General features: G+C 41.2%; 3 protein-coding genes across 7 annotated transcripts in view; 1 reads left to right on the top strand and 2 right to left on the bottom strand.

The window, feature by feature from the left end:
• wdr37 (WD repeat domain 37) overlaps window positions 1-10,855 on the bottom strand; it is an 18,210-nt gene extending 7,355 nt beyond the window's left edge. Inside the window, exons 1-11 of one of the 3 annotated variants that reach the window (XM_010775564.1) lie at window positions 10,784-10,855; window positions 9,321-9,580; window positions 7,402-7,498; window positions 7,151-7,246; window positions 6,620-6,684; window positions 3,859-3,997; window positions 3,429-3,500; window positions 3,199-3,243; window positions 2,983-3,059; window positions 2,509-2,743; window positions 1,664-1,805 (exon numbers count right to left, since the gene is read on the bottom strand). In XM_010775564.1, coding sequence (XP_010773866.1) covers window positions 1,664-1,805; window positions 2,509-2,743; window positions 2,983-3,059; window positions 3,199-3,243; window positions 3,429-3,500; window positions 3,859-3,997; window positions 6,620-6,684; window positions 7,151-7,246; window positions 7,402-7,498; window positions 9,321-9,473 — 1,121 coding nt within the window. In that variant the 5' untranslated portion in view covers window positions 9,474-9,580; window positions 10,784-10,855. Of the gene's footprint in view, window positions 1-1,663; window positions 1,806-2,508; window positions 2,744-2,982; window positions 3,060-3,198; window positions 3,244-3,428; window positions 3,501-3,858; window positions 3,998-6,619; window positions 6,685-7,150; window positions 7,247-7,401; window positions 7,499-7,881; window positions 7,932-9,320; window positions 9,581-10,241; window positions 10,514-10,783 lie in introns of those variants that run through there. The other 2 variants (XM_010775565.1, XM_010775566.1) reach the window with 2 other exon arrangements.
• Window positions 10,601-14,441, top strand: idi1 (isopentenyl-diphosphate delta isomerase 1). Of its 3 annotated transcripts, none has more exons than XM_010775568.1 (7): window positions 10,601-10,721; window positions 11,325-11,461; window positions 12,410-12,582; window positions 12,667-12,759; window positions 12,875-13,005; window positions 13,100-13,204; window positions 13,287-14,441. In XM_010775568.1, the coding sequence occupies exons 2-7, from the start codon at window positions 11,328-11,330 to the stop codon at window positions 13,497-13,499; spliced, it is 849 nt and encodes a 282-aa protein (XP_010773870.1). In that variant the 5' UTR covers window positions 10,601-10,721; window positions 11,325-11,327; the 3' UTR covers window positions 13,500-14,441. The 3 variants fall into 3 exon arrangements, with proteins under 3 accessions (XP_010773870.1, XP_010773871.1, XP_010773869.1); XM_010775569.1 differs by having other exon boundaries at window positions 10,664-10,682; XM_010775567.1 differs by lacking the exon at window positions 10,601-10,721 and adding an exon at window positions 11,035-11,218.
• On the bottom strand, window positions 14,095-20,637 carry LOC104949249 (copine-3-like; the record flags this gene model as incomplete). Its single annotated transcript, XM_010775571.1, has 10 exons — window positions 14,095-15,516; window positions 16,933-17,169; window positions 18,256-18,389; window positions 18,529-18,580; window positions 18,713-18,767; window positions 18,956-19,089; window positions 19,174-19,233; window positions 19,341-19,427; window positions 19,675-19,773; window positions 20,539-20,637. Coding segments are annotated over 10 exons (1,110 nt in total), but the record flags the coding sequence as incomplete, so codon positions are not given.
• Window positions 20,638-22,015: the final 1,378 nt, after the last annotated feature.

Below are 22,015 nucleotides of genomic sequence, written 5' to 3'. Positions count from 1 at the left end.
GGCGGTTTGGGATGGAGGGCGTGTGCTGCACTTTTAACTGCCCTGGTTCACTGTCAGGAAGCGTTAGCTGTAATTGCCAATGAAGAGTGGAAACGAGAGGATGTCTCCCTCCAGCTCTCAGCCTCCGCTCCGATTAAAGCACTCTCACTCAGAGATGAGACTGTGCTGTTTACGCCGTACTGGGGATTCGAGAAAATGAGTACGAAAAGTGGCAGGAAGACAGTAACTGATGTAGAACCTTCAAACAGATATATGACTAACAGGTGGGAAAGAGGACAAAGCCAGGGGATGAGACCTTTTCAAATGGGACCTAAAACAAAACCACTATCAACACCATTCCCTCTGACTAACCATCTCCCTCACACTTCCACACACTACAGCTGAAACAACACATTACATTTGCAAACGTATGTTAGAAAATGTAAGTATACTGTAAACATATGTTTAACAAAATGTAAGAATTTGCAGCTTCAGTAAACGGAGTATCATTAGGGGGGGTGACTGCATGTGACCAAAGAAATGTGAAGGTGTCAATTGTACTCCTTTTGAAATTGTGCAGACCAGCTGACAAGTTTAAATATCAGTACCTGCAGCACTAGATGAGAGTCTCCATGAAAAATAAGCCAGTTCAAGTTAGTTACTAATTGCCTCCTCACTCAAACGATCAGGTGGCAGTTTTACAGCTTTTTAAAGTTGTTTCAGTCTTTCTGCAAACCGTTTGATCTGTTTTGAGCGAGACAGCATTCTGAGTACGTTTGCTGCCGTCAACCAACCACAGAAGAAGAAGTAAGAAAGTGTATCATTTAAAGGCCATCGATGGCCTTTCAAACTGGAAAGACGAATGGAAAGAGGGGCTGCTGTTAACTGTGGAACACTGGGGTTTCATCTCATTATGCCAATTGTCTATGGGAGAGAATTAGAGTGGGATCTGCAGGAATTATACATGTTGGGGTCGCACATAATGAGCTCTATGTAATCCCCCCACTCGCAATCAAAGGCTGCCAGAGAGATGCAGCCAGGCAGCACACCCATGTAGACGTGCACATAAACACACACACACACTCCTCTTGTGCCCTTATAGAGCGCTGCCATTGAAAGCCACAGTCAAGCCAGACTGTCATCGCTTTGAAATGAGCGTCTGCAATTGAGTGTTAACAGCGAGCAAAGTGCCAAATTACACAGAGTGGAGGATTAACGCAGGAACGGACAGATAAATGAACAGGAGAGCGAGGGGGAGAGGGAGAGAGAGGGAGAGAGAGAGCGGGGGAAAGAAAAGCAAAGTGTCGAAGTGAAGAGAAGTGCTCAGTAATGAATGAGAGGCAAGTGGAGGATTTGGCTTAGAGCAGTAGGCTCTGTACATTAATGTTGCACTGTAAGAGGAAAGAGGGGAGAGCAGAAAGTACCGGAGGGATTTACAGAGCAGGGAGATGTTACAGCACCACCCTGTGGGCAACATAAGGACTGCAGCAACTACAACTGATGGAATGAGTTGAGGTTGAATGTGCGACTTGTTCCAGATTTGTTTTATGCATCTCTAATTAGTAATGCACAATCCTCCTTAATAATGTCACTTGTAACCAGGGTGTGTGTGTGTGTGTGTGTGTGTGTGTGTGTGTGTGTGTGTGTGTGTGTGTGTGTGTGTGTGTGAGGGGGACAGACTCACTCAGTGTGTCCCTGGAAGACGTTGACGGAGTGGATGGACGGGTCTCTGAAGTCCCACAGTCTGAAGGTGGTGTCTCTGGAGGAGGTGACCACCAGCCGCTGGGTGGGGTGGGTACAGCAGTGGGTCAGCTCCTGGTCGTGGCCTGCACGCACACACACACACACACACACACACACACACACACACACACACACACACACACACACACACACACACACACACACACACACACACACACACACACACACCCACGCACACACACACACACACACACACACACACACACACACACACACACACACACACACACGTTAATAAGGTTCTCTTTCAAGTGTTGAATATAATGATGTTGTATATCCGGTCCATTACATTTCTGTAGAACAATCTATCTGATTGTGTAGTCACACTAATTAGAGGGAAGAGCAGATCTTCCTTATTTTGGGGGGGAACAAAAATAAAAAGTGCTCCATAAAACGAAAAGGCTGCCATTTAGTCTCACTAACTCGCTTCCTGTTCACTAAAGGCTACGTTCAAAGGTACATGTGGGCATTTAGACTAATGACACAATCATATGGATCTTTATACTGAACTAAAAAGACTATAGATGTTTTATGTCTTTTCAGAAAGGTAGTCACTGTAAATGATAGGGTGAGACAAAGGTTGCATTGTGTTGCTTTTCATTTGGTAACGATTTAAAATATATTTGTATCTGTTGTGCAAAGTGACAGCAGAAGAAGATAATACATACTCAATGCAATATCTGAACAACTCATACATACTTGAAAATGTAATGTATATAGACTACACAGTATACGCACTAAGTTAGAATGTGTCAGTTTACGTACCAGTGAGAGCGTGAACCAGTTCAGACGTCTCCACTTCGTACAGGTTGGCAGCTCGATCCCAGGAAGCGGTCACCACCTGTCGGCCTCCCACCAGCCAATCGGCAGCGATCACTACCCCCTGGTGGCTCTTCAGGGTTGCTGTAGCGACCCTGACAGTGGGGACCTCGCAAGGACCCTCACCGTCCACCTCCCCTTCCTCTCTGTCTGAAGAGTCCTGGTCCTCATCACATGGGGCCTATGGGGGGGGGGGGAGCAAAGGACAACATATTAGTTTTCTGTCATTTAATTCTGCACATATTCCACAAAGTCTGGAGATTACTGACGCTAAACTGTCTCTTAGGAAAGTCTGATTCTACCTGCAGTGATACAGATATTTGCACTTGTACTTAATATTCAGTGACTTAATTCATCTTTTCGATGTTAAATAAACCTCTTAAAACGGCATGACATTCCAGGATGCACAAAGGTACTCACACTGACGTCTGGAGTTGGCTGGGGGACAGGAAGCTGCACCATGTAGCGCCAGATGTGAGCCGTCTGGTCCCCAGAGGCTGTGGGAACAAAAGCACTCATCAGCAAACACACATTCAGATCCACTGCAGGAGAGACAGCAGCAGGGAGAAGATGGTCCAACAGTCGGATGCACAAAGATCTGGGTCATTTACCAACATAAACACTTTAAATAAATACCTGTAAGTGCCATTTGCTCTGTGGGGTGGAACTTGATGGAGTTGACTGGGGGCGAAAGAACAATTATGTTATTAATGTCACATCAAATGTTCCTATTATCTCACAACCCAAGACACACTTTTCCATATAACATTAACCTATACATTTGAATTAAACGAGTTTAACAAAGAAACACTGTTTTGAGTCTCACGGTTAATTACAAATGATTAAAGTTCCTTTCAAGTTTTTACCTGATCCTGCATGGCCAGCATACCTCAGCAGACACTTCCCAGTCTCTATACTCCAGAGCAAAGCCGAGTGATCTGTGAGGGGAGCAGGACGGGGACAACATGAAGCCGTTTACATTTTTATAGTAAGTTAATAGCGCCGGTAATCAAGTCAGCTATACAACACTTTATAAGGAACACCAACTTGGACGTTTATTCCAAGCAAATACAGAGTTTGTAGAGTTTCTTACAATGTCATATAATGGAAATAAGAATACAATCATGTTTTAAAAAATACAAAGTCTTATCAAATATCTAAACTATTAATTATTATCTAATGGTGTAAATATTGCATACATTGCCTTTTGAATGAAAAAGCACTTTGATCATGTTGGCTGTGTACAGAACCCGGTGGCAGTGGTTGACAGATAGTCCTTTAAGAGAATGTGTGTACCTGCGGAGGCGGTGCCCAGCACCACAGGCACGGTGCGGGTGATGCTGAGGTCCCAGATCCCGTCGCGGTGGCCCATGTACTCCTTGAGCAGCTGGCACACAGCCCGGGACCCCGCGGTGGCTTTGAAGCTGGACACAATCTGAGCGGGGGGGGGGGGGGGGGTCGGGGACGGGGATGGGGGGGAAGAGAGAAGAGAGGTGGGCATGATGGAGAAAACAACGGACGAACGATGAGCTTTTCTCCTGGAGTAGAACTAAAGTAAACAAGGAAGAAATGTAGGTAACAGTTGCACCAATACTACGATTTTAGAATTGATGGGTATAATATTTATTTTGAGAGAGTTGGCCAACAGCTTATGTGTGACTTATTTTAAAGGCCTACTATGGCACGATTACAGAGACACCTGAATCAATAGGGTTTACTATTTGTGTTATATAATATAAATGTATAACTGAAAGCTGGCTATTCCTTATTTATTTATGGTATTACCACGGTTACAAGTATTACATAACCATACCGTAAGACTAGAAAGATCATAACTTGTCAACTGCTCTCTTTTAAAATTTGAATTATACTTCCTACAGGATACAGGATTCCAACGGAGAGATACATTGACGATAAATTGAGAAAGAATGAATAACGCTTGAAAGATCAAATATAACTTTGCTTTTCATGGTAATCATTTCAGATCGAAGAAACATTTTGCACAACTATGTGTTCAGTCTAGATTTAAATCACAGACTAATTCATGGATATTGTAGCTGCATAGGTTATCAGCTCATTATGAATGCAGTATGTCAGTGGGATTAGCCTTTCATTGATTTTCCTCATTACTTGTACTATGTGGAAATTATTCCTAGTGTTTTAGCACTTCCAAATCTATGTGCCACAAGCACTGCAGACAATGTTTCTGCAACTGTGTGTGTCACGCACGTATACATATCAAGCCTACTCTAAAGCCAATTCAAGCTTCATCAGAACACTGATACTGTACGAGTGGGGCACCTCTAAATATATAGAGGGGTCTTGTTACACATGGCCTGAAGTCATTGCAGGTCAGCAGATGAACAAATGAAAGGGTGAATCTGAGTCACAAGATGCATTGTGCATGCTGCTGCAATAACCTCAGCAATAAGCCTCGATCATTGGTAGTCATTAAATGCAGCAACCAAGCATCTGGTTCCCCTGTGTGAGGTGATCCTCTCACTCAGCTCACAGGACAAACACAACCTTATCTGCAATCAATGAGCAACAGGAAAATAGCCCATTCCAGTCAAAGTCACCCCAGAGGTAAGGGTAGAGTTAGTTAGTGCAGATCATTAGTTCAAAGAAGTCTTACCAACATTAGCTTTCTGTCATGTTTCTTAGCCAGCTGATGGGTTAGCTGTTTATTACATAGCAGCTAGTTCTGTTAATTCAGGAAGTTCTCCCTCGATCCTATGTATCCTCTTAAGGAACTTTTAAATAAATCAGAACAGGATTGTATTCCACTCTTCATGTAGCTCAGACTTTGAGGGGCGAAGTGGAACTTGGTAGGAAAATGAGGTAGAGAAGTTCATGTTGGCATAATTTGTTTCTGTATTTTAGTTTTTTAAGGAAATAACATTCATTCATACATTAGGCATAAGCAACAGCGGCAAACAGAAATAACTAGAATATACACTAAAGAATTATTGGAACACCAGATGTAAGAAAAGGCTTTAATATGCGCAACAAAGCCCTTCATTAAAGGAATAGGAAGTAACTTGGGTAAATCACTTCTTGCAGAGTTAGATAAGAAGATGTGTCTGTTTTGGGCTTTTTTTTACAAAGTGTATATCCTGGAATATTTCTTATCTAAAAGCAGTTGCCAGGCAACTAGCGGAGATGCCAAGTTATTGGGCAAGAAATAGTACGGTACACTCGATTGATTAAAAATGCCACATATAACAAGTTAAATCACTGCGTATTTGAGATGCTGGTACTAGGCAACGTTAACTTAGTATTTAGCTCAAAGACATGCAGGGGGTATCGATTTATTTTCTTCGCCAACTCTCAAACTGTCTAATTAACTCCTAACTAACTTTGAACTGAAAGTTGCTTAGTTTGAGGCCAGTCTGTCTAAACGGGCTAATGATAAGTGAGTCAAGGGGCGACTAAGGAAATGGATGCCATGCTCACATTTCAGAAAAAAACAACTTGAGTGACGACACTTCCAAATGTTTTTGGAAGTGTTTTATTAATGCATTTAGGAATGCAGCCGACCCCCCACAGGCCTTCTGACAGGGTGCAGAGCAGAGAAGAGATGAGGCGTCAGCTGGCCCTCACAATGCTTAGTGACCAACAGAGCATTCAGGAAGTTACCCATGAATCTCCTCCCCACAACTCGCATGAGGCCACACGGAAGTTGCGAGGTCCACCTATTTTGCCGTGGAAAGTGTACAAGCACTACATAGGCAAGAGATTAAAAAGGAAGAAATCAAGGGAATATTTCATTTAATAATACAAAATAAAGTTTCCTTCACTTCCTGTAAGTTCAAAAGTCTTTATCCAAATGCATAAGCACTTTAAAAACAAATTCAACAGTAATGATTCTTGGTCACAGTTTCATTTGTGTACCTTTACATATCATGACCTCAGGGGAAGAATACAAAGACTTCCTTCTGCTCACTCAGCAACAAAGGGGCTTTTGATAGTCTGTGACCATAACCCCCACAGCTCAAATAATTACACAGATGACAAATCTTATGAGCTCTATAAAATAAGCTAAAATAGCAGGTACCTTGCTGGTGGAGGCTTTGTAGGTCGTCTTCAGCTTCTGTGACAGTTGGCTGGTGCTGTGGCTGGCTGGGAGACGGGAAGAACAAAGAAAACAATGAAGGGAATTAAACACTGTGGCATTGGTTGGTTTCACTGCTGCACTAATAGCCTTATAAAGTGTTATAGTTGTGCACACCACACCACACCATAGGGTTGTTTCATAAAACAAGAGAATTGGTTAAACAAGGCTTACTTCAGCAAACCTGGCTTTACCTAAGTTACAACGGAACTCATCCCAGTTTTTCAGGTTTAGCTTCATGTCAATTTTACAATGCAAGGTTCCTCTTTACCTATTCATTATTAACATGAGTTGATGACATCATTATGCACAGAATGACAGCCATTGTGTTTTTAAATATTGTGCAACAATGGAATGAGATATACACTTAATTTGAGAGCCACCCATACATAGTTTTCCTTTTAATTTCAAAAGATGCAGAAGTGTCTGTTCAGAATATTGAGATCAGCAACCAATTGTGAAAACATTTTGCACCTTTTGTTTTGAGAGCCCCCTTGGTGGGGTCTCCTCCATCAACAGTCTGTCCATCTCCGGTCAGACGCTCGTTCAGAGAGTCGATTTCTCGGCGTACTGTAATGTTAGCACAGTGAGAGCATCAGTAAGCAAACAACGACACCATCTGGTCCGTCAATCAACACCTGAAGATCAATTCACCAAGGTATGTTTCATAGAAATCTAAATGCAATCTGAATATATTTGCCGCACTCTCTCAATCTGATACTTACATTCAATGTTTTCAATGTAGAGATTTTCAAACTCTCGCTCAATCTGGCCAAAAAGGTCAAGGAGATTGTGCCGTAGAGAGAGGGGCAGCTTAGAGTCCTGCAGAGGCAGAGCAGAAGAGAACAAGGCTTGAATGAACCTGATGGTAAACTGACATATAATACATTACAAATCCCATTGGTGTATGGAGCAGTCGTCCTCCCCTCATATCCCTCTGCAGTGTGGTGTTCTCTTTTACTTATAGTGGGTCAAATTTGAGCATTTCAAATGTTCAAAATTGAACCATCAAAACAGAATGTGGCTGACAGGTCCAACATTTTTTGGAAAACAAACAAATCGAAAGCAACCTATATAAATCTCATGTCAAACACAGCCTGTGTGTTTACGTAATTTAATCAGCTACCAATTGCGTAAAATCTCATCCAAAATTTGAGCTACATAACAAGAGCCAGGGTCCAACCAACACATTTCATCTGACTCACCTCCATGGTAAACTCATAAAAGCACCCAGTTATCTGACCACCAGTCTACACCACACTAGCATCCAAAGACACGTAAAAAGCTTGCCAAAAAAACAAGAGGTTCCAAAGGCTGCATTTGACAGCTCGCCTTAAGAGCGGCTGCTTTCTCTAGCCATCAGAAAGCCGTGGAAACCAAACACTTGACTGTCACTCTTTCTCCTGGCACACGTCCATGACCAAGAGTTTGCGAGAGTGACGTTAACCGCCTGACCATTCTGTCGGAGCCTCATGTAAACACACTTCACAACGGCTGCCTGTTGTTTGCTTTTTAGAAAGCTGCTTAGTTGTGGCCCTAAAACCTGCAATGTACTCTGGATAATAATGACAGCATTGATGGAAGGAAACTGCATTTTGTGTATGTGGAACTTTTGCTGGGGGGTAGACTAGGTACATAAACAGAGCCAGCATGTCTTGGCAATAGACAAAAAGGCCTGGTGAAAAGACTAATCAGCCTTGGACAAGCGGCCCATATTAAAACTTGATGAGACCACAAGCCGGTGCAAACTGAGCTCTAGTTTTAAGGGCTGATGATATACGAACATTGTCTAACAGAGAAAGTTCATCTGAAAGAAAATAAAGCACCAAATACAATGTTTTGCCGTTCATTCAGTTAAATCTCCCATGACAGAAATACATGATGATATAATCGAGAACACCTTATCAGAGATAACTCTAAATAGGGTCACCCTTAAGCCAACTCCCAACAGTAATAACCAGGATGTTCTTGATCAAACAGAAACAGCTTTTTATTATCTCAATAGAAAAGAGACTTGACAGCAACTGGTTTGCACCAGGAAATACCTGCTTAAAGTCTTTAAAAATCAATTGTAGCTCTCATTTAAATAACCAGTTTGGTTAGTTAATCACTAACTTGACGGGACCAGTAGGATTAAAAAGTCACAGTAGATCCCTTTGTTTAAAAAAATAAGAATATAAATCATTAACCACGTGTAAATGCAGCACACGAAATGTTCAAAAAATGCCAAATCAAGATGACATTGACCTGAACTGAATACATTTTAATCCAAATTCATTGAGATGCCTAAAAAACCCTCCCATTTGCACAGAGAGGAGAAACCACATCTCGTAAATACAGAGCAGTATGGAGCTGTGAATGTTACAACACCAGGTACAAAATAGAAGCAATGCTTCTCAACCGGCTGGTACTGTACTCACATGACAAAAAACATCACCAGGAAAATGCTAATTAATAACGAAAAACATTCTGGTATGTATTTTTTGGGGCACGTCCAAAATAAACATTGTGCGTCTGGATTACAAAATATGTTCTCACACGCTTTATAAGCATGATGTGATGCCAAAATACTTGTGTGCTGCTGTCAGAGTGTGCTTGTGTGTGAGAAAGCAAGAAATGCCAGATGTTTGTGCATGTCGCTCACCTGGCCCTCCAGCATGTCTCCTCTCTGGATGCCTGCTGGCCTCTCCTCGGTGCTGTTGGTGCGCCGGATGGACAAACTGTGAGCCTTGCGCTTCTGCTTTGGGTGGCGGGCAGCCGAAGCAGAGCCGCTGCTGCTCCCGCCCTCCACAGGCATTCCTCCTACCGTACGGTGGCCCTGCCCCTCCCCGCTCACCTTAGAGGCAGGTAAACAAAGGCTCTCTAGTTGGCTCGTGTGTAGGTTGGTATGTTATCACCACCTGTCTGAAATTAAAAAAGGAAGTGACGTTCAGGCTCACAGTCACTGCAGGAACAGTTCAAGGTGAAAGGACGCCTTCCCTGTATTAATACACAGTAATTCAACTAGATATTTTAGATTAAGGGTGCTTAGTAGTTACAGTCTTGCTCTGGTACTAGCTGCTCTAAAACAACATTTAATGCGGTCACATGTCAAGAAAGCAGGCTTTGCTTATAAATATAACGTGCACTTTTTAGAACCTGAACTTAGAAATTCTACATTTGAAAAAGTAAAGTAAGTACAATTAAACCTCTTTTCAAAGGTAATTAATCTTACTGACTACTGCCCACTGTTGTTGCACATTTGACAGTATCTTAAAGGTCGTTGCATGCTAACACATGTTCGGACTGTGCATGTTGGTGCTCTTGTTATCATGGCATAGCGCCACATTTAACATTATAGTCAATGGGACAATGGACAACATATTTTAGCATAGCATTATGCAAGACTGAAACCGTGTATTTAACGCTGAGTAATTACTGCCCATGGAAAATGTAAGTGGACATTATCGTAACGCTTGCAATACAAATATGTAACGCAGCTTTCATGCCATGTGACCGTACACTTTAGGCGTGTGACCTTTCACCGATATTATCTGAAATATTACGAAACAAGGAAGAAACTCACCACTGTCACTGATTCACAGCCAGAAAGGCGGTTTACAAACAAAATGAGCAACAAGCTAGTGCATGCTAGCTTTCACATATGATGCTAATTGCGGCAACTAGCTACCGTCTATGAAAAACAGCAGCCTAACCTTCCTTACTCGGTATGATTATATGGAAACCTATCGACGTGTCACGTTACATGTTTTTCGGCGAATTGACAGTGGACAATAACGACAATTTCAGAATCAAAATATTTATCCGAATGTTGACACATCACGTATTTTACTGGGACACCGATTTCCGTATCACATGGTTTGTGTTTGCACTGTGTAAGCCAATGGGCAGTGACGCCGATGCTAAATCATCGAATCAAAACCAGTGACCTCAGAAGCAGGCAGTGAAAGCTAAGTGGCTCGACCACAGTATTTGGCTCTGAAATATCGTCGTAGACACATGCAAAGTACGACATTGAATTCACTTGAAACAGGGAAATTGTTTCGTAAGTAATTAAGCGTGTTATCGGTTTCTCAGTAGGTTGTGTATGTAGCAATCAATGCATACTTATGTTCAGATGTCAGAGGCCTGGATGGTGCGGGCTGTGCAGTGGTATGATGGCGTGTTGACTGTGTCTGAAGGAAGACACGAAGTGGATTACTTAGAACGGGACATTAAGATCATACTATTTTCCACTGAATGGGTTCTTCTTGTTAATGCATTAGTGAGACTTACTACAATATTGCTTTGATATACACTTAGTGGCCATTTAAATGAACAAAGTACTTTTACTTTAGAACCATGTACATACTTCCTCCATCACAGAAGATTCTCAATTGTTGCATGGATACATAATAATAATAATTTGTTACAACCCCTATGCTGTATAGTAAAATACATATGGGTTTAATTAATCATAAGCATGTAGTTAATGTGTATAAAACATTTGAAAGCTCAACCAAAGTGTACCCTCTGCCTGTCTGCCCTGACTTCAGTCCACAGGTATCATCAGCAACGTAACTTCCGGTCCTACCTGAGTGAAATCCTCTCCAGGTTTTACCTTCGTTCACCCGCTCAGACCTTGTGATTGGTTTTCTGTTTATGTCAGGCGATGGTGCGGGGAGTGTGGGCGGTGCTACGGATGGTTTCCACCAAAAGGAACCCTGTGCTTAAATCAAACGTACCTGGTGCTTCCAGAGTTGAGCAAAGACATATCTACACTTCCTGCGTCAGAAATATTTCAAGGTAAGCTAGTGCTATTTAATGTAGGTTTATAGAAGGCATTGTTTACGTTTGTGAAGAGCAAAGCAAGAGATAAGCCTAAGCTAAGACATGCTGCTTGTGCTATTGATAGCTGACCTACACTAAAACCTGTCTCAATAGTTCGGATAAATGTCATTGCCTCACATGAAATAAAGTCATGCCAAATTCTTATTTAACAAACATTGTATTCATAGGTTTGCGTATTAAAGTACACACTTTTACAATAGCAACTCGACACTTGGATATATTCTCTTCAATACGGTATACATTACAAACATTACATCAAGGCAAGCTGCATTGACAGCAATATTATTTTAACATGTACATTTCTAACGTAAAACTAAGGCTCACAAGATAAGATATATAGCAGCATGGCATGCTGTATCAAAAATATAAGTTTAATAGTTAACGCCCACCTAAAGTAAAGCGCCTGAAATGGTACCATTGCTATTTTTTGTATAAATATTTACATTCTTACTATTTTTGAGTATTTGACTAAATCAACAATATGAAAAGCTTCACTTGGACACTATGAAGTTGATAAGGGCATATTGCATTTTCTGTAAATGTAATTACAATGTAATTAAATGTAATTGTTATGTATTGCTAACAATATTTTTGCAGAAACCACACCATTAAATATATTTTGCTTTGATTATGTTTTGATTTACTTCCTATTTTAAAATGAAAGTTCAGTCCTAAACTTGAAAAGCACTCAGGGTCCACTAACACGTTTTTTTCCCCAGAGCTTTCAACTGCATCTTGTAGTTTTCTTCAGTCTTTCTATGAAAACTCCAGAAAAACGAGTGAACAGCAGTTGGCTTTGTTGGTCAAGTACTACCTACTGTGTTACTGAAGGTTCAAGACTGTCACTTTGGAAAATATGCATTAAATGAATGTTTTCTGCATACTGCCCCTCTTCCTGTATAGTGAGGTAAAACCCCTACAGTCAGCTGTCAGAATGCCTGAGATAACCACAGACCACCTGGACGAGAAGCAGGTGAAGCTTCTGGCCGAGATGTGCATCCTCATCGACGAGAACGACCACAAAGTTGGAGCAGAAAGCAAGAAAAACTGCCACCTGAATGCTAACATTGACAAAGGTACCTATCTGGACACACCTGTCTCGCCTCAAGTGCATAACTTGTTTCAAATGTGTACTTATAGTAAATTGTTTGTCTTTCTAGGTCTATTACACAGAGCTTTCAGCGTGTTCATTTTCAACAGTGAAGAGAAGCTGCTCTTACAACAGAGGTCTGACGCCAAAATCACTTTTCCAGGTCAGTGACAATTGTATACCCCAGTTTAACCATTTCCAAAAATACTCGTGGGTGAATATAGCATGGCAAGATGATTAAGCACTGATGTTTAACCCTCTCCTGTGTCTGTACGTAGGCTGCTTCACAAACACATGCTGCAGTCACCCTTTACACACAGACAGTGAGCTGGAGGAGAAGGACGCAATTGGAGTGAGGAGAGCAGCTCAGAGGAGACTCGAGGCTGAACTGGGTATCCCCATGGAACAGGTAAACCGCATGTGTTGAAATCCTGACTCCTGAAATACTGGGAGAGGAATCTTTCCTTGCATCTGATCGCCTTTTACTTCCTGTTGCTCCTCAGGTGACACCAGATGAAATGACTTATCTGACAAGGATCCACTACAAAGCCCAGTCAGACGGTGTGTGGGGAGAACATGAGATTGACTACATCCTCTTCATGCAGAAGGTAGCACTGTTCGACTTAGGGTTAGGATATCTGGCCCGTCTTTGTAAATCATAGATAACATCTCTTTGTTGTCCTTCTGAAGGATGTGGATTTGAGTCCAGACCCCAATGAGATCAAAACCCACTGCTATGTGAGCAAGGAGGAGCTTCAGGAGATGTTGGAGAAGGCAAAGCGCAAAGAAGTGGAGATCACACCCTGGTTCAGCCTCATCGCAGAGACCTTCCTCTTCAAGTGGTGGGACAACCTGCACAACCTCAAACAGTTCATGGATCACAACAAAATCCACCGCATGTAAATAAATAAATCAGCATGGGGCCATAACTTCAGTCATTTCAAACCCTAAAGCTGTGTCACTGGCTATTTGTTGCCATGGTAGTAGCAGGTGAAATACTTTTACACTGAAAAGGTAGAATGTTTGTCATGCTAAATGCTAGAGGAAATGTCGGTTTGTAGCTCTGAGGTATACGCATGTGAACTGATGCAAGTAAAGTGACTCTTAGTCTTAAGGATTTTGAAAAAAATACATCATATAATCCATTCTGAGTAGCTACACTCTGGATTTACAGACTCAACAGAAAGACATCATGTTATGATAAATAATAAATCCTATCAATGTTGAGAAAAGGCTATTTTTTTTATACAAGAACTTAAGTGCCTGAGTCCAGGTTATTAGGTTGAGAGGAATCTAAGTACTGATGGGATGTCTCGGCAACAACTCACTTCTGTATATTGTCAATGATTTCACTGAACAACCTTTGCACTCTTTTACACAAAGTGTTTGTGTTCATTGGCAGAAGACGGCTGTGTTTTTGAAATGATGGCAAAAGAACACCTTGGCATCACCCTGTAGAATTGCATTAAAGTGTTAAATAAAATTCAAGTTCAATTTGTATTGTATAAGAGCTGCTTTATTGGGGGGGTGCACTTTCTGTATGGAAACACTTAAGGCACATCACCTATTTCTAATAGAGCACTAAAGCCGATACATCAGATGCTTATTTATAGCTTTCATTGTACAACAATTAAATTGTAACAAACAGTTTTGTACTCGACATGCAAAGATTACATTAAGCAGTACTAAATCTAGTTTCCAGGAGGAAATGATTAATACTGAAATAAGATAAAACATAGTAAATCAAAGGTCGATGGCCATATCGTTGGAAAAGTAAATCCTTACTTGTTAGTCATTGTGAAGGGAACGGCCCAATGGTGTGTTAATCTAAATGTGGAAGCCAAAGTACAAACTGGCATAATGGTAAACTACACTAACTGAGTGATGACTGGCACAATACCTCATAACAAACTACTAATTTGTAGCGATCACAATATTTCAGTTTCATACTTTAAGGTATACATAGCTCTGGTTTACACAGGTCTATAACTACAGAGAGTTTGGCATTCATTAGGTAAAACCTCACAGTGCATAGGGAAGCATGTGCATCAGAGAACATTAAGGCAATATGTTCTCTATGTGCCAAAACAGCAGCGTCTACATATCTACTTGGCAATAATGCATGTACACGATTATGCTAGTCGTGCAGCAGGCATTTTGCTAATGATATACAAATTATTTGTGATATATTTTAACTATCACACCAGTTTCCCATGCATTTGTTGATGCCATAATTAAAAGGTCATCTTAATGCCTTTAACAGCATTATTTTTAGTCTCGTGCTGAAGCCATCAAACGAGCATAAAAGTAAACTGCGCACTCTCATGATGAATTAAAAAAATATAATGTTTCTGCAATGTGAATGTATTTTGCATATGTATCTTGTAAAAACAATGAATGGTTAAATCTTTGTGCAGTTCAAATGACTAGTTTACTACTACTAACTATTTTCATAAGTAATTCCCTGCCCAATAACTTATTATTTAAAAGTTAAGGAATGATCGGGTTTTAAGTTGCACTTGCACTGAGTAACAGCTCAAATGACCACATGGATGCTAATATCTAACTAAAGCTACGTCTATTTTGACACTTAAAAAAACACAGGTTGGTCAAAAGTGTGGAGTGCTTGTTGTTAAAAGTGTTGTGTGTGGAAAGAAAAAGGTTTAGTTAGGAAAGTGTAGGAAGGAAATGTGTCTAATTGCCGTTTAAGCTGAAGCTGGGATCTGCTTGTAATCTGCAGGAGATGTTTGTTAGTTTCCGTGAAGCATCAGTTGGTCGGAGCAGGGGTCGGAGCAGGGGTCGGTGCAGGGGTCGGTGCAGGACTGGCTTTGGGTGGAGTCAGCTTCATGATATTGAAAAACTCCACCAGCTGACCCGGTACCTCTGCCAACACACTCTTGGCCAGTGCTTCCCGAGGACCCTGAAGGGTAAAAAGAAGAGTTTAAAAAAAGTACAGTGAGGTGCACACGGATGAGAAATGTATTATGAAGTGATAATTATAACAACTGATTCAATTAAATGAAGGAAGCAGGGATGAGATGAGAAAGTCATGCAGATGAGCTATGTTCCACCCTTTGAAATACTAACTATTAAAGGGTGTCATTTTGCACAGTGACAGCAAAGGCAATACCAGCAGCAATATTGTTTTATCTTGTCCTCTTACTTTTGTCAAGCTTCAACCTAATTCACTTTGGAAACAAGCTGAAGATTCAAACGGTCACGACATATTGATGACCAGTGACTGAGTAGTGTAGTACTACAGAACACATTTTGATGATTGTGTGCTCATTGTGGATTGCAAACGTGCATTAAACAAACCAGCCATACCAACAGTAGTTTAGTTGTGGGATAGGTCTAGAAAGAAGGCCTTTAATCCGAGAAAAATCGCACTTTTTGCAAATATCATGCTAGTGTTTTAGCACTTTCTCCACTAGATAGATGACTGAAAACTGTATCCCTAACTGGTGTGTTTTAGTGAACTGGAGAGCGCTTTAAATTTAAACAAAAACACGAAACTTGATCAATCTTATCAAACCGGACAAAAGACAGAAAGTACAACATCATGCATTGTACTGTCTTACTTTAAGCCAGTGGTTCACCCTCTATGAAACGTCAAGCTACCCCACAGCACCCCAAAATAAATGTCTGGCGCTGCCACTGAGCCTGACTATTTGTGTTGGGGGGGCCCGGCTTTTTTTTTTTCTCCAAAGGGGGGGCCTGACAGAAAAAGTTTGAGAACCACTGCTTTAAGCTGACGAATGATCTTTGGCAAAACAGAGGTGAAAATGTTGAAAGGAACACAGCAAAGTAAAAGAAACAATGAGGATAGCAATCACTACATGTGATGAGTCGTGCGGTGAGGCGGTTAATCATGTATGCCAAGCAAAGACTAGGGTGGTGGAGGGTTTTATGACTGAAATATTTGGGGTACCCCTATGAAGGACTAGGATCTCGGGGAGGCTTCAGTTTGAATAAACTGAAGAAGGAGGCCACTTGTTGAGGTAACTCGGCCAATACGCTCTGGGCAAGAGCCTGGCAGGGCGCCTGAAAAGAGATAAATACACAAAGTACACAGAGCTAAGTGAGATCTAGGTGGATGGGCTGGGAATCCCTGGGTTTGTGCATATATACCGGCATTGGATGGAGGAACTATTATATTAAGTTTGGATTGGCAATTTTAGAAGCAAGTTAACTTAAAAATGACGCAGTGGGATGCTTGGAAAAAAGTCTGAAATGCATGCAGTTCTTAAAAGAAATTTCACAAGATAATTTTCTGAAATGTAATGACTAATGTATAGCAATCATTTTTACAAGAGGTATTGTCACGGTGACTTACCTTTGCGAACTGCCTGTATGGCACAAACTGGACGATGTCTCGCATGGCGGTCTCGCCGGTCTGAGAGCGCAGACGTCCATCGTCTCCATCGAGGAACTCCATGGCGGTGAAGTCCGCCCCCCCTACTCCGATGATGATGATGGACATGGGCAGACGAGAGGCGTTGACGATGGCACTGCGAGTTTCATCCATGTCTGTGATCACTCCGTCAGTGATGATCAGCAGAACGTAGTATTGCTTTGAAAAGAAGATCATTTATTAATTGGCAAGTTTTAAATAAAGACTAAAATGCTTCTTACATTGTCATATGATATGATCGAGATGTTCTAGATTTGTCCCTTCCAATTCCTTCAAAAGGTCAGGAAATGTATTTTAGAAACATCAAACCTGATTTTTAATGAGCTGCTGTCAATGGGCTCTATCCACATGCAGTTAGGGCAATGAGACACTCGGAATGAGAGCATGTGACACACCTGAGTAAATATTTAAAACTGACTAGAATGAATATTTCACTTAGCTCTGGCATTATGTCAAAAGTTAATGATACCTGGAATAAAGGGTTTCAGATGTATCCAGCTATTTTTAAGTACACAACTCAAGGTAGGGCCTCTCCTGAGCAGACACATCTGATGCAATACATTGGATATATATAATATCATCTGAAAATAGTTTCAATGGGCAATCCCTTTTGTTGGGAAAATACTGACTGTACTCTTCTAATATCAGAGTAGCACATGATAACAAAGGCCCTACGTGGCTGTGCACGTAACCGGACGTATGATTACCTAGAAGAGCGTCAGGATCTGTTTTAGGCATATGATAGCTGTGGGACAACTATTAACATGAAGATTCAGCCTCTATGGAGATAGACATATGACTGTCATGTTTATTGCTTACGCAGGCCTTAGCTAATCTGAACTAAGCATAGAATACTGCTTTGAACCGGTATTCATGCATCTTGTGACTGTAACACCCTCTCTTGTATATAAAGCATCTGAAGGACACTGTTCTGGGAAGTATTTGTCCCATGCAGCTCTGTATGTGATGACTACTTCCATTCTTGGAAGGATAATAAATACATGTATTCTGATATTGAAGCTCACGCCGGTGACGAGTGATATTTTTCGTAACACTTTTGGTATCAGCCATAAACCCCTGTTGCTCTGGTTGAGCTTCTATCAAATCATCCCATTGTGAAAATGATACATGGAGATCTACTTTATCTGTGAAATATGGAGGGTCTATATGTGCATGAAGGGCAGTTATACTGGTCATAGAAGCCTTCAGTCATATTACTGATGATGGATGAACAGAAATACTCACTGATGCAGTGGTCTGCTGCAGGGCTTGCTTAGCAAAGCAGGCTACGTGGTTGATGATGGGGGAGAAGTTGGTGGGACCGTAGAGTTTGACCTGGGGCAGACACACCCTGTAGGCCTCCACCACACCTTCTACGCCTACACGCACACACACAAACACACACACACACACACACTTGAGATTGTCACACTGCAAACTTTTGTATATTAAGCTGCATGTGTTCTGTAGAGTCAAGATAATATTTGTTGTAACATGTCTAACAATCTTTCTACATACCTGTACAAAATGGATTTGACGGGTTGAAATTGAGAGGGAACTCATGGGAAACCTGTTCAAACACAATATCATCAGATGTTAGTTCACAAGCCTAACTACTATATATCGGATTCAAACTGCATGCAAACAGCTGCTGTGTCTTTTAGGTGCATTTGCAGTTTTTACAATTACATGCAAGTCTTACCTGCCATGTGGGAGGGATTTGGGCTCCAAAGCCAAATGCAGGAAACATCTTGTCGCTACACAGGAATGACAAAAAAACCTTAGTACGTGAGTGACAAAATATTAAGGTATATTGCACACAAAGAAATACAATCTACTAGGGAAATGTTTGTACACAGCCAATTCTTAAAAAAATGTGGAAGACAATTTGCACTAATAATAATATTGTATGAGGTTTTGAATGTGGGTTGTATGTGTCATATACCTGTCATAGTCCTGGATGACATTGCCCACAGACCAGATGGCAGAGAGGTACTCGTTAACACCCTGAGGACTGATGTAGTGCAGGGACTGAGGAGACTTGGGATCCCCGTTGGAGCCTGTGAAGTCAATAGCCACCTCCCAAAAGACATGCAGGGTTTGTTTGTGCCATGGTAATACAAGTGACTAACGAGAGGCATTGATACACAAGTCAAGACTTACGGTGAAATTGATTTGACAGCCTCCCATAATGTAATCCAGGAAGGTATACTCCTTCACCACCTAAAAGATGGAGATCCATGTTATGAAAGAGCCCATGTATCTCAAAACCAGACTACTTAACTCAGGGTGTATCACGCAAGCATTCAACACAAAAAACAGAACTATACCTGGCATGACTTCACGCTCACAACACCAGAGTTCTTGTAGCCTTTCTTCTTCTGTTTCTTTTTACTGTTCATGCATTCAAACTCTGCCTGAGGACAACACACAACAGCAAGGGTGTTATTACCAGTGGGAAGATTGTGTTCATTGTTAATTAATCTGTCCATTACTTTTTCTATTAATTGGTTTGTTTTTAGGTCTTTGAAATGTAAGAAAATTGTGTTTTCAATTGGTGTTTTTCAGAACCCAGGATGAAGCATTCAATGTCTTTACAATTAGTGAATAAAGGGGGAATATTCTAATTTGGTTTTTACATCCAAACAATGTAAACACACATACTGGAGAGGATCGCGATGCTTGTTGGAAGCGCGTCATCGTGGTCTCAAAGGTTCCAATAAGATCATGCGAGCCATCGTTGTCATAGTCATAACACTCAACCTGGAAACAGGTAAAAGCACACAGTGGAGATTAAATCAAATTCAATTCAAATGAAAAAAAGTTAAATAACTTGCATATAGAAAACAAAAACACTAAAAAGGGCCAGTTCACCTAAACTAGATAAAAATGAAGCAGTGTATTATATTATAGTTTAATATATTTTCAAAGACCTCCATTGTATTTGACTGGAAGCAGATCCAAAAAATCTGGGCAGATAAAACCAAAATGGTTTATTACATTTTTTTGTAATTTGCGTGAACTGACCCTTTATTGCAACAATTACAAATGTAGAAGTGAAAACATGCAAGTGAGATTGAAAACCTAATTCTAGGTAATATACTAGTGTGAGTGGACAGTAAAATGACTAAAGAAGAATGTGTAGTTTCAGACAAATGTATTATGACACGATCAAGTTGGATGAAGAAATCTTGTCGGGCCAGAGATTTCAGGCGGCATCGTGTATTTTTCACACTCGCTTCTACTCCATTCAACCACATCACCCGTAAAGTGATGGCAAGATGAAGAAAGACAGAGACTGTAACACACTGGGTAACTCACTTGTAGTGTATAGTTGAAAACAGCCTCCTTCCTGACATGTTTGCTTCAGAAGTTAAAAAATATACATCATGAAACTGAGATGTTCTGAGAGAGCCAACATAAGTTTGCTGTGAAAACTCTTAAACATTATCAACGGACGCCATAGCATATAGCAGGGTAAGAAACACACTGCAGATGTGCGAGTTGTTATGTTAGAAAAGCAATTACTTTTATAGGTTTGTCCATGTCTCCTCCACAGAGAGACTGCAGGGTGATCCGAAAGGGTTTCCATGTTGGATTCAAGTTGTTGTTCACCACCTGAGGACAGAATTAATGAAAATTATACAGGTGCAGACTTCCCTATCAGCACACATTTATCAAAGTCCAACTGAAAGCACATTTAACCATCCCTTTTTGAAGTCTAATTTAATGTTCACATGTTTTTAAATGTATTAAATACTTTTTAGTATTAAAGAAGAAGTGTGCCCCATAATTAGAGGTACACTTTCCCAGATGCATTGTTGTTAAGCTAAACTCCAGAACAAGACAATGGTTGATGTGTTTGAGTCAGTTAAGAAGGAGACTGCAACATGAAAGCTAATATGGGCTGTGGTTCAGTCTGAGGCTCCTGTATTGTGCAGCATGGTGCTGTCAGATGTGTCCCTGTGTTGCGACCTGGCTCAGAAGGCCACAACAAAAAGGAGACACAACACATTAACGGGTATAAAAAGGTGTTTATTTTTGCACAAACACGTCAAAATAGACACTGGGTTTACTCCTCAGAGCCGGTTGCCTGCAGGAGAAAGCAGAGAGCCCCCAGATAGGAGCAGAGAGGCTTTAAATAGCTCCAGGACACCACACCCAGGTGCCCTGAATCACCGCAATCAAGGCAATCACTGGATTCAATGCAGCACAGACGGAACAGCCACACCCTCTCTACTGATGGACCCACAGGGGCATCACAGCCTGCTTTTTGCAAATATGGTTCAAACCAAATTATGTAGATTTGAATTTAATCATGCACAAAAATGAGCATGAAGAGCACAAATGAGCATGATTTGGCTGCTCCCTTCATACACAATAACAACATCCAATTTAACATTTCTTTTGTAATATAAAAAGCCTCAGTGGTATTGGCAGCGGTTAAGTGAGAGCACAGGAAGAGGGTTACAGAACATTTGAGTTGCGAAGGGGGACTTCCTATCATTTCTTCAGTAAGACAGATGTGAGTTTTGCCATTGCAAAGGACGCGAGTGTAACACAGCTATATCACCAGTTGTTCCTCTTTTCATACAGACAGCAATAGCCGCGTTCACACAGGAGTACTTTTCCCACTTTAGTTCCAATATAGTTCCGAAATGTCGCGTTCACACCAAAAAGAGCCGGAACTAAAATTAGTTCATGAGAACCTTTTTACCCCCTTTTCCGTCCCTGCTAGAGAGCAGGGACTCCCATGCGGCTCTCTTGTGAGAAAAGAGCTATATTTCTGATTGGCTGGGCGGATTGCAAACCACGCCCCGTAAAACTCAAAAAGTGTTGTGAAGCCACCATTTTATTATCCTCGCATTAGCATTATTAGCATTAGCATTAGCCCAGCGCAGAAACGCAGAGAGACTAATTTATGGCAACACAAAATAAAACATGGGAGCGGTGGAGATGAGGAGGTGTCGGCGTTCTGGCGATTTACTCGGAAGGCTTCAGTAGA

The sequence above is a fragment of the Notothenia coriiceps genome, unplaced genomic scaffold (assembly GCF_000735185.1).
Source record: "Notothenia coriiceps isolate Sejong01 unplaced genomic scaffold, NC01 NC01_scaffold00015802, whole genome shotgun sequence".
Lineage (NCBI taxonomy): Eukaryota > Metazoa > Chordata > Actinopteri > Perciformes > Nototheniidae > Notothenia > Notothenia coriiceps.
This window is presented reverse-complemented; position numbering and strand designations above follow the sequence as displayed.